At 37.2% G+C, this 12727-nt stretch overlaps 1 protein-coding gene across 3 annotated transcripts in view; it reads left to right on the top strand.

The window, feature by feature from the left end:
• SPATS2 (spermatogenesis associated serine rich 2) overlaps nt 1-12727 on the top strand; it is a 139117-nt gene that overhangs the window by 107800 nt on the left and 18590 nt on the right. For 2 of the 3 annotated variants that reach the window (XM_035002734.1, XM_035002735.1), the window contains 5 exons: nt 279-387; nt 1508-1557; nt 3599-3860; nt 5603-5782; nt 8780-8915. In XM_035002734.1, the coding sequence (XP_034858625.1) occupies nt 279-387; nt 1508-1557; nt 3599-3860; nt 5603-5782; nt 8780-8915 (737 nt within the window). Of the gene's footprint in view, nt 1-218; nt 388-1507; nt 1558-3598; nt 3861-5602; nt 5783-8779; nt 8916-12727 lie in introns of all 3 variants that reach the window. The other variant, XM_035002736.1, reaches the window with a different exon arrangement.

Genomic DNA, 12727 nt, shown 5'->3' with positions numbered 1-12727 from the left:
ATTACTACCTGATACTTAATTAAACCACCCTTTCTTGAAATAAAATCTAGCACATACCTTCTATTTCTAGAAATGTTCTGCTTTTCTAAGTTTTGAAATTAATTTTTTATGTGCTGTTATCACTCGTGTATTAATCATTCCCAGTGAGATGGTTGTATGGACTCTCACTGACATTAAAGAGTGATACATACCATTTTTTCCATTACTCTCTATCATAGATGTCAGTTGCCAACTGACGAACTGATGCTAGAATTAAATGATCCTGTCGTCTTTTCCAGATAAATGCGGTGCGTGCAATAGTTCCCAATAAGAGCAATAATGAAATCATCCTGGTTTTACAGCACTTTGATAATTGTGTGGACAAAACAGTACAAGCTTTCATGGAAGGTAATCCTTGTTCGGTTTTTAAATATGTGTTTGTTCAAATAGAAGTTGCTTCAGACTTTTATAACATTCATTCAGCAATCTGGTGTTTCATAGATGATATAGCAGACCCCATGATGACGTGGCATTTTTTTTTTTTTTAAAGATACCTCTTAAAGATATCTCTTTCAGCCCTAGAAGTAATTCATTCATAAGCTGTATGATATCTTAGAATAAGACACAAGCTGAGAAAACTCCACCATTTTATTCAAAATGTTCTCTATTGGTTTTAAGAACAAATTGTGTCGCTAGTGGTATAAGGGACTTGATTGGAATTGGGTTGAATAAGAATTTAAGAAACTCCTAGTGACAAACCGGTGATCCAGCGGCCCAGCAACAAATGACAAATTCAGGGATTCAGCATTCTCTTCCAGGCTCCTATACCATTTAGTTTGGTTCCTGCAAGTGACTCAAATGTTTAGGGTTTCAGTTTCCTTATCTAACATATAGAAGAATGGTGTGTTTAGCCAAGCTTTCAGTTTATAGAGTTGAGGAATGTTTTATAAACTTCTTTCTACATAACTTGTTTGGGAAAAACTTTGCCTGAAGCTATTGCTTCATTGAACAGCAGCACCAGATTGGGTCTTCCTGTTTCTGTTCTTCTGAATTTGTCCGTGTATAAGAAACAGACCCAAATACTGTAAGGTTTTTCTTTATCATCATGTTTTCTTTATAATGTTAGTATTTGGGTCTAGGGTAGTGTATAGCTCTCTCTAAAACAACATAGCCAAGGTGGTATGTGATCTTCTAGAGGGGAGGGGATGGCATATTTGGGGTGAAACCAGTTATCTTTGTATTTGGTCTAAACTATATAAATAAAATAATCTTCAAAGTGTTCAGGCTACATTACTCTCTTCTTAGGAGGACTTACTAAGGAAATTACATGGAGAACGGGGATCTAAATGGACAGGTATTCCATAAGTATAGTGTGATTGTCTTACTACATTAGCTGAGCCTTGAACCTTAACCTTTCCCTATTAGGAACTTTGGAAATTGTCCAGCAATTACAAAATACAGGGACACTAATTCCTGGTTGACCATGCATGTGGTAGGAGAGAAAATCTGTAATTGGTTTCTTTTACAGGTAGTGCCAGTGACGTACTCAAAGAATGGACAGTAACAGGCAAGAAAAAGGTAAAAATGAATTAAATTTAAAACCATGATATTGGCATTTGTATTATTAAAAAAATTTAGGCCCTGCAAAAATATTTGAAAGAAAAGATTTACCTATGCCACTTCACTTCACCTGGTTTAAAAAAGTCTTAAGTGACACCGAAACACAGCTGTGTACGTAGAGTACCATACAGTCTCTTCCATGTGATTCAGGCTTGAACTCACAACCCTGAGGTTGAGCGTCACATGCTCTAAAGATTGAGCCAGCCAGGCCCCCCTCTGTTCACTTTCCTCCCATATTTTTTATTTCTGTTCCTCAGACTTGACAATTTCCATTCTCCAATCTTCAAGTTCACTGATTTTTGTCTTTTGTCTGCTGAAATCTGCCTTTGAATCCCTTTAGTGAATTTTAAAATTTCAGTTATACTACTTTTCAGCTCCAGTATTTCTTTATTAATTTCTTTTGGGTTATCTATCTCTTTATTGATATTTCCATTTTGTTCATACTTTGTTTTCTTGATTTTCTCCACCATCTTCTTGTAGTTTTTTGAGCAACTTTAAGAGTTATTTTCTTTTTTCAATTAAATTCCAGTTAGTTACCATATAGTGATTCGACACTTCCCTACAACTCTCAATGCTCTCATCACAAGTGCTCTCCTTCATCCCAATCCCCTATCTCACCCACCTTCCCTCTGGTGACCAGCAGTTTGTTCTCTGTAGTTAAGAGTAAGACAGTTATTTTAGTCCTTAATGTATCTGCCAGGAGATCTTTTTCAGTGGCAGTTTCTGTTGATTTTTTTTTTTCCTTTAAATAGGCCATACTTGTTTTTTGTGTGGTTTTTGTGCCTTGGGATTTTTTTGTTGAAAACTGGACATTTGAGGGGCGCCTGGGTGGCTCAGTCGTTAGGCGTCTGCCTTCGGCTCGGGTCGTGGCCCCGGGGTTCTGGGATCGAGCCCCGCGTTGGGCTCCCTGCTCCGCGGGAGGCCTGCTTCTCCCTCTCCCACTCCCCCTGCTTGTGTTCCTGCTCTAGCTATCTCTCTCTCTCTCTCTAATAAATAAATAAAATCTTTAAAAAAAAAAAAAAGAAGGAAAACTGGACATTTGAATCTGACAATGTGGTAACTTTGGAAATCAGATTCTCCCCCTTCCTCAGGGTTTGCTTATTTTTTGTTATTGTTAATTTTCTGGGGCACTGCTCTTTGTATTCCCCAGGCGGTCACTCAGCCCAAGAGGGTGGGGCTTGCAACAATGGGAGGAGGTCCAGCAGTAGCTGCCTGCCTCTTTGTCTGCACCTCTGTGATCAAAAGCGGTAGTCAGTGATCAGAGCCTAGATCCCCAGTATTTGGAGGACGGGGTTCTTTTTCTCTACCCTGGCTCCCATAATTTCTGCAAGCTGCTGCAAGAACAGGTGCTCAGCTGCTTGTCCCCTAGGGTAACTGTTTCTATACTAAGAACTGATACTAACTGAAATTAACCACAATTTACTATCCAGGTCTTCACCTGCAAATTGCAAGCCTTCAGTAGACTCCAGAATTCCAAAATAGTTATATCAGACAGATTCTGCCAGTGTGATTGTTGTCTAGGGAGACAGATTACTGGTGCTTCCTCCTCTGTCATCTTCCCAGAATCCTCTGTAGTGCAGTTTTAATTTATGTCTCTTATTAGACTGAGGTTGCACTTCATTCCGTATGTTTCTATCCTAGACCATTTTTTTCTGTTGGGTTATTGTTTTCTTTGTTTTTTTGTTAGAACTCTGTATAAATTTAGTTTTTTGTATATAGGTTGGACATATTTTTTCACATTTTAAAATTTATGTTTTGATTTTGCTTATGGTAAGTTTTACCATGCTAAAATTTTTGTATTTATGTGTTTGAGTTCATCCAAAGCATTTAACATAGTTATTTTAGTCAGTAGCTCAACATATACAAAAATGTGTTCAATTTCTGGAAGAGCATATGAGAAATTGGTAACATTGATTATCTTTGGTAACTAGAGTTATCTCTCTGGATTGTGGGGGTCTTCATTTTCTTTTCTTTTTTTCAAATCTTTAATAATCATTAGAACAAAAAGAAGAAAAGCAAACCCAAGCCTGCAGCAGAACCAAGTAACAGTATTCCAGATTCCAGTAAATTAGTATCCATTCAAGAGGAACAGTCTGTACCTTCTTCAGAGAAAGGTGGTATTAATGGTTACCATGTCAACGGTGCCATCAATGATACCGAGTCTGTGGACTCTCTCAGTGAGGGTATGGAGATACTTTCAATAGATGCCAGAGAATTGGAAGAGCCTGAGTCTGCCACACCACATATGCTGGATAGAACAGGTGAGTTTATTAACAGGTCTTTGAAAAGTTGCCTTCTGTTGAAAAATACAAGGGCTTCCTGGTTGAGAAAGCAATCAGTAAATTACATTTAGTTTTAGTCTTTTACTTTTTAGTTTTTGTTGCCTTTTATGTGAAAGAGTCTCATTTTGTACAGTTGATTCTTGAACAACATGGTTTGGACTGTGTGGGTTCACCTATATGTGGATTTTTTTTTTTTTTTTTCAAAAAATACAGTACTGTAAATATATTTTCTCTTCCTGATGATTTTCTAAATAACATCTTTTTTGTAGCTTACTTTATTGTAAGACTATAGGATATAATACATATAAAGTATAAAATATGTGTTTATCAACTGTTTATGTTACTGGTAAGGCTTCTGGTCAACAGTAGACTATTAAGTTTTGGGAGAGTCAAAGTTATATACAGATTTTCAACTGTGGGGGGCAGGGAGGGTCAGTGCCCCAACGCCCATGTTGTTTCAGGGTCAACTGTAATTATCAAAGGCCAAGAAAAATATAGTTTTTATTACATTGTCTCATATTTTAATTTTAATTTAAGTCAGTCTTGTGGAAATCTTCTAACTTAATAATCCCTTAGTAGTTAGAGATTACAGAAGGTGACCTTAAGATTTTTTAAATTGTGTACTTACTAAGAAAATGATGATGATGAGATGACGTCGATGGCGTTATTCTAAGACTCAGTACAGTGAGGAATATATAATAACTGCAATCCCATGGCTTTCATGAGAAGTAGATTGTTGGTTTTTATAGTCCTACATTTGTTTTCTAGTAAAGATTTAAGATTAGTGTTGTAAATTCACATATGTTGCACATTTTTTATTAACTATTTTGATGAATGTTGGGAAGATATTGGGAATATCTCTCTCTTTTTTTTTTAAAGATTTATTTATTTGAGAGAGAGGGAGTACACACATAGAAGACGGGCAGAGGGAGAGAGAAAGAGAAACCTAAGCAGACTTCGTGCTGTGTGTGGAGCCCAACATGGGGCTCGATCTCACAGCCCTGAGATCAGGCCCTGAGCTGGAACCAAGGATCAGATCCTTAACCAATTATGCCACCCAGGCACCCCAGGAATATCTCTTTTTAAATTGGTTTTTTAATTACTTATTTGTTAATCCATTGCTCCTTGCTCTGTTGCTGCTAGCCTTATTAATGTAATGACAATTTAAGAATTATTCCGTACTTCTTAGATGTTCTTTTACTGATTAGTTTGCTCATACGAAAAGACTTAGAGAAAGATACAGCACCTGTGCTGACCTCAACCAAACCAAAGATAGTGGCTTCCTTTTTTTTCTGAGCTGGCTCTCTTCTTATTTCCTCTTTGCCCTTTTCCTAAAACTTTCTAAATTCTTCGTTCCCTGGAACAGTGTAAAACTCTTTTTTCCTCAACATAACTTACAGAAGCTATCAGAAATTAGTGCTATTGACTCTCTTCGCTTCCTTGTGCCCAGAGCTACCAAGATACAGGGAACAAGCTAGCTTATCTAGCGATGTGTCATCTTCATTCAGGATGCAGCTTAGGGCTGAGCCAGATGCTACTTGTAGCCTCGTCCAACTGCTTCTGTTCTTTGTTCTGTTTTGTCAGTTGTTTTTGTTCATAGCCTTTAAGAGGCATAGTTTTGCCTAAAACATTTTTACCTTCCTTATTTGTTTATACTTAAGACTGCTTGATTGATATACCCTAAATTTTACTCTAAAAATACTGGCCTCTTTCTTTGACAGGGTCCATGCTGGAGAATGGCATCTCTGATTTTGAGCCCAAGTCTTTGACTATGCAGTCTACTCAGAATTCTCAACAAAATAGGAATGCTGCCAAAACTCTTTCAAGACCTACCACAGCACCTCAGTTTTCAAATCTGGGGATGGAAGATGTTCCACTCTCCTCCACCAACAAAAAGCTAGGTAAATCAGAAGACTACCTTTGAGAGAAAACAAAAAAAATCTGGTTTTGGCTAGCGAGGGCAGATTATCTCCTTGTTCCCATAGATAAGGTCTCAAAATGGTAGCAGGTAATACGTTTTCTGTTTTTAAGGCAGTAACTACCCCTCTGTAACTCCATGGGCACAGTTGGAGTTTGATACTATTTTAGATGTTGTACAGTCTTGTTACAATGACAGGGATCCTTTTAGTGAATGAAAGTCAAACTACTGGTCAGGATGACTTTTCTGCTAACATTAACTTATTTCTTTTATTTGCTTTACTACAACATTTTTGTACCGTTTCCTTCATTTTTATCTCCTAGTTGACTTAACAGTAAAAAGATCTGCCATCTCTGACATGACATTTTAAAAAAAATATTTGCATTTCTCTTCACAACTTCGTGCTCTTAGTAATCTCTGTCAGACTTTAGCTTTAAACAAGATCGTTTCCTCTTAAGTAAGTACTCAGCATTGACTGGTGGTAGCTCTTTGCCTTTTTTCTTTAAACTGTAATAATCATTTAAATAATCAGCCAATAATTAAACAGGTAGAGATGATAGAGTGTCATACATCTAAGCAAGGTGGTCCACTCCACTAAACAAATGAAACATAGAAATGTAAGACACTTGTAACCTGTAGCGCTTTATTGAATTATTTATTCCACATGAGCTAAATTTAGTGAAGCTTTCCTTTTAAATCTAACATAACCCTCAGCTTGGTGCAGAAAAGCACATCAAAAATATTCAGTCATACAAAAAGAAAAGGATGCTGCTTGAAAGCTTTTAAGTAGATTTGGAAATAAATCAAGAGGAATTTAAATAAAAGGTTGAAAATCTGTATCTTGGCACATTATAAACTTCTTAGATCCATGATTCCACCTATCAACTGTATATATAACTTTGACATTGGTGAATATAGAGAGGTCAGTAGAACTCTTAGAAACTGGTTAGAATGTGATGGGTAGGTAAATATATTTCATCTTTATCTACAGAGTTGGCTTATCCACATATAATTCTTCAAACTGTACTACAGAGAGAGAATTTTACTAATTTTGTAGTGTCTATATGGTGAATTATATTCTACTGAATCCTGTCACTTAGAGAGTTTTGAAACTTTGGTACCTATTCAAATACTTATTTTTTAGCCTTTTTTCTATGTTTTGTTTCATTTTGAAAAGTTTTTGAAGTTGCTATCTTCAAATTCATTAATCTTTTTTTTTTTCCAACAGTTTCTAATCTGCTGTCAGTCCCATCCAGTGTATTTTTCATCTGAGACATTGTCTTTTTTTCATCTCTAGAGGTTCAGTAGGGGTTTTTTAAAGTATCATCCATGTCTGTCCTTAACATGTTTATGCTTTCCTCTACCTTCTTGAACATATGATATCTGATTATATTAGCTGTTTTGATGTCCTTATTTACTTGATTCTACTACATCTGTGACATTTCTGCATCTGCTTCTGTTAGTTGATTTTTCTCTTCACTATGGGTCATATTTGTCTGCCTCTTTGTATGCCTGGTAATTTTTTCTTGAATACCAGACATGTGAATTTTTCTTTGTTGATTGCTAGATATATGTTTTTTAAGATTTTATTTATTTATTTGACAGAGACACAGCGAGAGAGGGAAGGAACACAAGCAGGGGGAGTTGGAGGGGGAGAAGCAAACTCCCTGCAGAGCAGGGAGCCTGATGCAGGGCTCAATCCCAGGACCCTGGGATCATGACCTGAGCTGAAGGCAGATGCTTAATGATTGAGCCACCCAGGCACCCCATGATTCCTAGATATTTTTGTGTTTTATTCAGGTATTCTTTTTTTTTTTTTAAGATTTTATTTATTTATTTGAGAGAGAGAGCGCACAAGCAGTGGGAGCAGCAGAGGGAGAGGGAGAAGCAGACTCCCCGCTGATCAGGAAGCCCAACTCAGGGCTCCATCCCAGGACCCTGAGATCATGACCTGAACCAAAGCCAGATGCTTAACCCATTGAGCCACCTAGGCACCCTATTTTAAGTATTCTTATGATTTGTTCTGGACTGTTATTTGGTAACACTTTGAGGCTTGCTTTTAAGCGCTGTTAGGTAGAACTAGAGCAGCCTTTAGAGATAATTTTGCCTCATTACTGAGGCTGTACCCTTCCAAGTGCCCTACTGGTGCCCCATTCTGGCTGGTGTGAACATGAACTATTTGTGGTCTGGGTGAGGTCTGGTGATTGTTCTACCTGTTCCTTTCCACTGGTTCTTTTTCCTGTCTCAGTAGTTTCCTCACGCCGATGCATTCAGAATTCTCTGTAGATCCCTGTACAATTTTCTCATCTTTGTATAGCTCTCTCCTCTCCAGTATTCTGCCCTTAGAATTCTCGCCACCTTGGCCTTCCCACTTCTCAACTCTGTCCCCTCAATTCAGGATTAGGATTTCTCCTCCTTGCACTGCAGCCTGGAAACTCTTGTGGCAGTAAGTTGGGGCAATTATAGGCCTCACTTTGTTTCTGTTTTCTCAGGGAAAAAGTACTGCCTAATGTCTGTTTTATGAAAATCCAGTTTCATATGTTTTGTCTGTGTGTATGTGTTTAGTTGTTTAAGACAGGAGGATAAATCCAATTCCTATTACTCCATCTTGGCCAGGATACCTTTTTTTTTTTTTAAGATTTTATTTATTTGAGAGAGAAAGAGCATGAGAGGGGGGAGGGTCAGAGGGAGAAGGAGACTCCCTGCTGAGCAGGGAGCCCAATGTGGGACTCAGTCCTGGGACTCCAGGATCATGACCTGAGCCGAAGGCAGTTGCTTAACCAACTGAGCCACCCAGGTGCCCCGCCTCTCTTTTTTTAATCTATGAAAACATCAATTTTTTGTCGAGGAGGGTGGCCACTTAGGGAACTTTCTTGGTCCACGTGACATGTGTTACATTACATGCATGGGTGTTCATATCCACCTTTCAAGTTACCTGTGCTCCTTTTTTATATTAATTCTTGGGGCTTTTTTCCCCAAGGTTCCAATATTGAAAAATCTGTGAAAGACCTCCAGCGCTGCACAGTGTCTCTTGCACGGTATCGAGTTGTAGTTAAAGAAGAGATGGATGCTTCCATTAAGAAAATGAAACAAGCTTTTGCTGAGTTGCAGAGCTGGTAAGTTAAGTTGCCTTTGATCACAATGGCACAAGAAGGATCACTTATGAAGATGGTCAGCCACTCCCAGGTTCTTTAATTCCTGACTCTTAACTGCTCTATATAGTAGGGAGAAACTTAGAAGTCCTATGGTATATTTAACTTTCTGCTTCATTCAAGTCCTTTTGGTCACAGTGTGGGAATGGGTGGTACAGAGAACTCATGTTCTAGGAATGGGCCTGAGGTTGATAGTGTTCGGAAAGGGATAAATAATTATAGAATAGATCATGCATCCTTACTTTAGGGTCTGTCTCTTAAACCAAGAACCTGCAACAAATAACATGATGTTTTTGAACAAAGTTATGAAGTAGAAAAGATCTATTTTTGCTTTCCTACCTCCTGTCATCCTTCCTAATGGCACCTGCCCGAATTGTCTCTTCTGTGCCTTATTATTAGTCATTGACTTGTTTTAATTTTGTGTTTTTCAAACTATGTTCTAAAAAATACTCGTATCTTAAAATATATTAATATGTGTTCTGTAGGGGAAATAGGGTTTGGTAATTAAAGAGATTTGAAAACCTTTTACTACTGGACTTCTTAAGTGCTTTTCCAGTGCTGATGTGCACCGCAAAGCTACAAGAGGAAGCTATACTGTGCTGTTTCTCAGGTGTATTTGATTATAGAATCTTTTGGGGGGAGAAGTATATTCTAATGTTTTTGAACACTGCAGCTGTTTTAACTATCAGATATTAAGGTGTTAACTAATACTGAAACCATAACTCCTTTCTGGGGAGGTATTTGTATTTTATAAGGGACTTTTTTGAAAATAGAAAAGCCCTGAGGACCAAATTCAGTAAAGTGGTGGAAAGACAAGCAGCTAGGTTGATGTTTGGGGATTTAAGACTGTCTACTCTGCTTCTTTGTAAAATATACCTAGATCTGAAATGTGAGAGGAAGTGTTCATGAATACAGAGAACCTACCCCACTCTTCCTCCCAGCCCTCCATCTATTTTCTTGCCTGTCTGTGCTCATATTCAGCCATGTCTCTGTTCATAAACTTAGTTTGGTCACTTCATGCCACAGAAAACAAGAGATAGAGGAAGTGTAGATAGCCTCAGTCCTCCAGTGGAATTGAAGATGGGGTGAATTAACGAAGATGTAGGATAAAGCCTCGCAAAAGTTGCTGACACCTACTTTTATCATTTGCAAAATGTAGAATGGTCCACTAAATCATCATAACCAAAAAGTACTTTTAAGATAGATAATTCATCTGCTAATCTATCTACCCATGCTTTGTCCCGAATCCTGAGTTTTCCCTTTCAGGTTTTATAGCTAGAAACTTAATGTCATATCTTCTGCTTTTCTTAAATACATGTTTACTTCAGCCAGATTACTTGTCTGAAGACTTAACATTTACATTTCCTCTTCCATATAATTGTTAATGCCCCTTTTCTATCCTAATATGTTCTTCTATATCTTTATACTTCTCTAAATCCAACCAGTTCTCTCAAACTTAAATTAAGCTCTAATTCTTCTGGAAATATTTTTAGGTAATTGGCTTCTACTCTTTCTGAACCATCTGGGCATGCCCTTTGACCTGGATTATTAATCATATCAGATATTATTGACTCATTTTGAAAAGAATAAAGAGCTAAGAGTAGGTCATCACAACTTTGCTTTGATAAGCCTCTGGTCTCCATGATTGTTTAGCTTACTGATTACTTAGCTACAGGATCTGATTCTATTCAGAACCAGCCTGAACCAGGAAACACAGTTCCGGGAGAGAGATTTGTGAATTCCTGTTGACTTGGAACCCAGCCAGGGGGAGCCTCCTTCGATAAATGACAAATGAAATGGTTTCCTGTCTGGGAACTGTGTATTTAGGATTGATTAGCAGACGTGGCAACCAGGTCAATTTAACTTGAGGAAAGAGATTTACCTGCCCTTTCCTGCTGGTGCCCTTCTCTCTGGCTGATTGGGTTTTATACTACCTTATTTCAATGCCCCTTGTAGTTACTACATCAAGACATAATTGGCAGGTGAGCTAACTCCATTTGGCACCGAACCAGAGCTTGGAGTTAATGTCACTTAGGAAGCCATTTTTTTATATTGGTTATAAAAGAAAAGCGAAGTGTTTTAACAAATTTGCAACAATAATATTACATTACCCCTGATGAGGCACTAGGGGAATTACATGGATAACTGCTTTCATTTTGGGGCCAAATGAAAGCTGACACATACCTGTAGGAAGGTAAAATCAGAGGCTTTCCAGTATATAAAAACTATAAAACTTAAAATCTGTTTGTTGGTGATCCAGTAATAATCATCTCTAAACCCAAGTTTACTTTTCTTGTTCATTCATAAAATTTGTCTGACTTACATTGTTGGAGCTATTAGTTGACTTAAATTTAAGGCTATTAAGGAACAGGATATGGAATGGAACATGAAGCTAAAGTAGATAAATTATTTTGGATAGTTGTCATATAATATGTTGGTGAAAATGCCAACAGGAAACACACTCAACTTGCCTTTTAAATAAAAACTTCTATTTTATTGAAAGTCAAAAGATACTCATTTAAAAGGTGAAAATGCATAAGAAATTTGAAATTCTACAATACATAAAGTCAATGTAAGTTTATGCTTAAGATGGAAATTTTTCCTAGCTGATTCCCCATTCATCTTAGAAAAGTTACTTCCTTTTATTTGAGCTTCCCTTTTCCTCTCATATTAAGCTACCAATAGTCTTACTTAAGGCTTTTAGATGCTTAAATCTAAAGTCCATATAAAGATGGTGGAAACTTAGGTATCATTTTATGAACCAAAGCATTTTCAAAAATGTCTAAAAAGCATAGAAATAAAGGAATAGGCTGATGTAATAATGTGTTCCCAAAAAAGGTCCATAGCACTCTATAGGTTTAAATTATTCTTCAGTTTTTGCATGTTTAATACATTGATACCTTATTTCTATTAGTACTTGGCCTGCATGGTTTTCGATGTTCTTTAATTTAAAATTTTAATTTTTTAACCATCTGTGAAAATAACTAGTAACATATGAAAATTACAGTTTACCAAACATATTCAGTCATATATGATTTATTTATCTGGATTTCTATCCTGCGAAGTAGGAATTTTAAATTTAGCTCTACTGTTTAAAAGGGATTTGAGTGTTAGGTTAAACAATTTGTCTAACGTGACATCATAAGTTGCAGACTCAGTGTTTGAATCTCTGTATTCTGACTCCCAGTAACCTGTGATTGTCATGCCATCTATCACTGATAGCCCACTTCTCACTAAAGCTTGTGAAAAATGCTAGAGACTTGGTACTTGTCATATATATTATTTCCTTCTCAGCTTTTATAAAGGCTATGTAACAGGTTAATTTAGGGACTAAGGAATTTTGTTATTATGGAACAGGGTAAGAATGAGGAGGACCAAGATTTTGACTGAGCCTATAAAAGCCTTTATAAGTATTTTTTGAGTTCGATAAAATAAATCTATAAGAAGGAATAGTCCATCCAAATATTACTTTGTAATTCAGAAGCCCTAAATCACTCTTCTTAAGTCACAACTTAAAATGACTTATGATTCACATATCCTTCAGGTTGGATCCTAGTTGTGGGGAAGGTATGAAGATTAAGGGAAAGGTAACTATGGAGTGGGGTCAATTAGAAAAGATTTCTTTTTTTTTTTTTTTTAAAGATTTTATTTATTCATTTGAGACACAGAGATACAGAGAGAGAGAGAGAGCATGAGCAGTGGGAGAGGCAGAGGGAGAGGGAGAAGCAGACTCCCGGCTGAGCCAGGAGCCCCATGTGGGGCTCGATCCCAGGACC

This window comes from Mirounga leonina, unplaced genomic scaffold (assembly GCF_011800145.1).
Source record: "Mirounga leonina isolate KUSES-001 unplaced genomic scaffold, KU_Mleo_1.0 Mir_126, whole genome shotgun sequence".
NCBI classification, from domain to species: domain Eukaryota; kingdom Metazoa; phylum Chordata; class Mammalia; order Carnivora; family Phocidae; genus Mirounga; species Mirounga leonina.
Note: the sequence above shows the minus strand (reverse complement) of the source record. Positions and strands in the feature narration are given on the sequence as shown.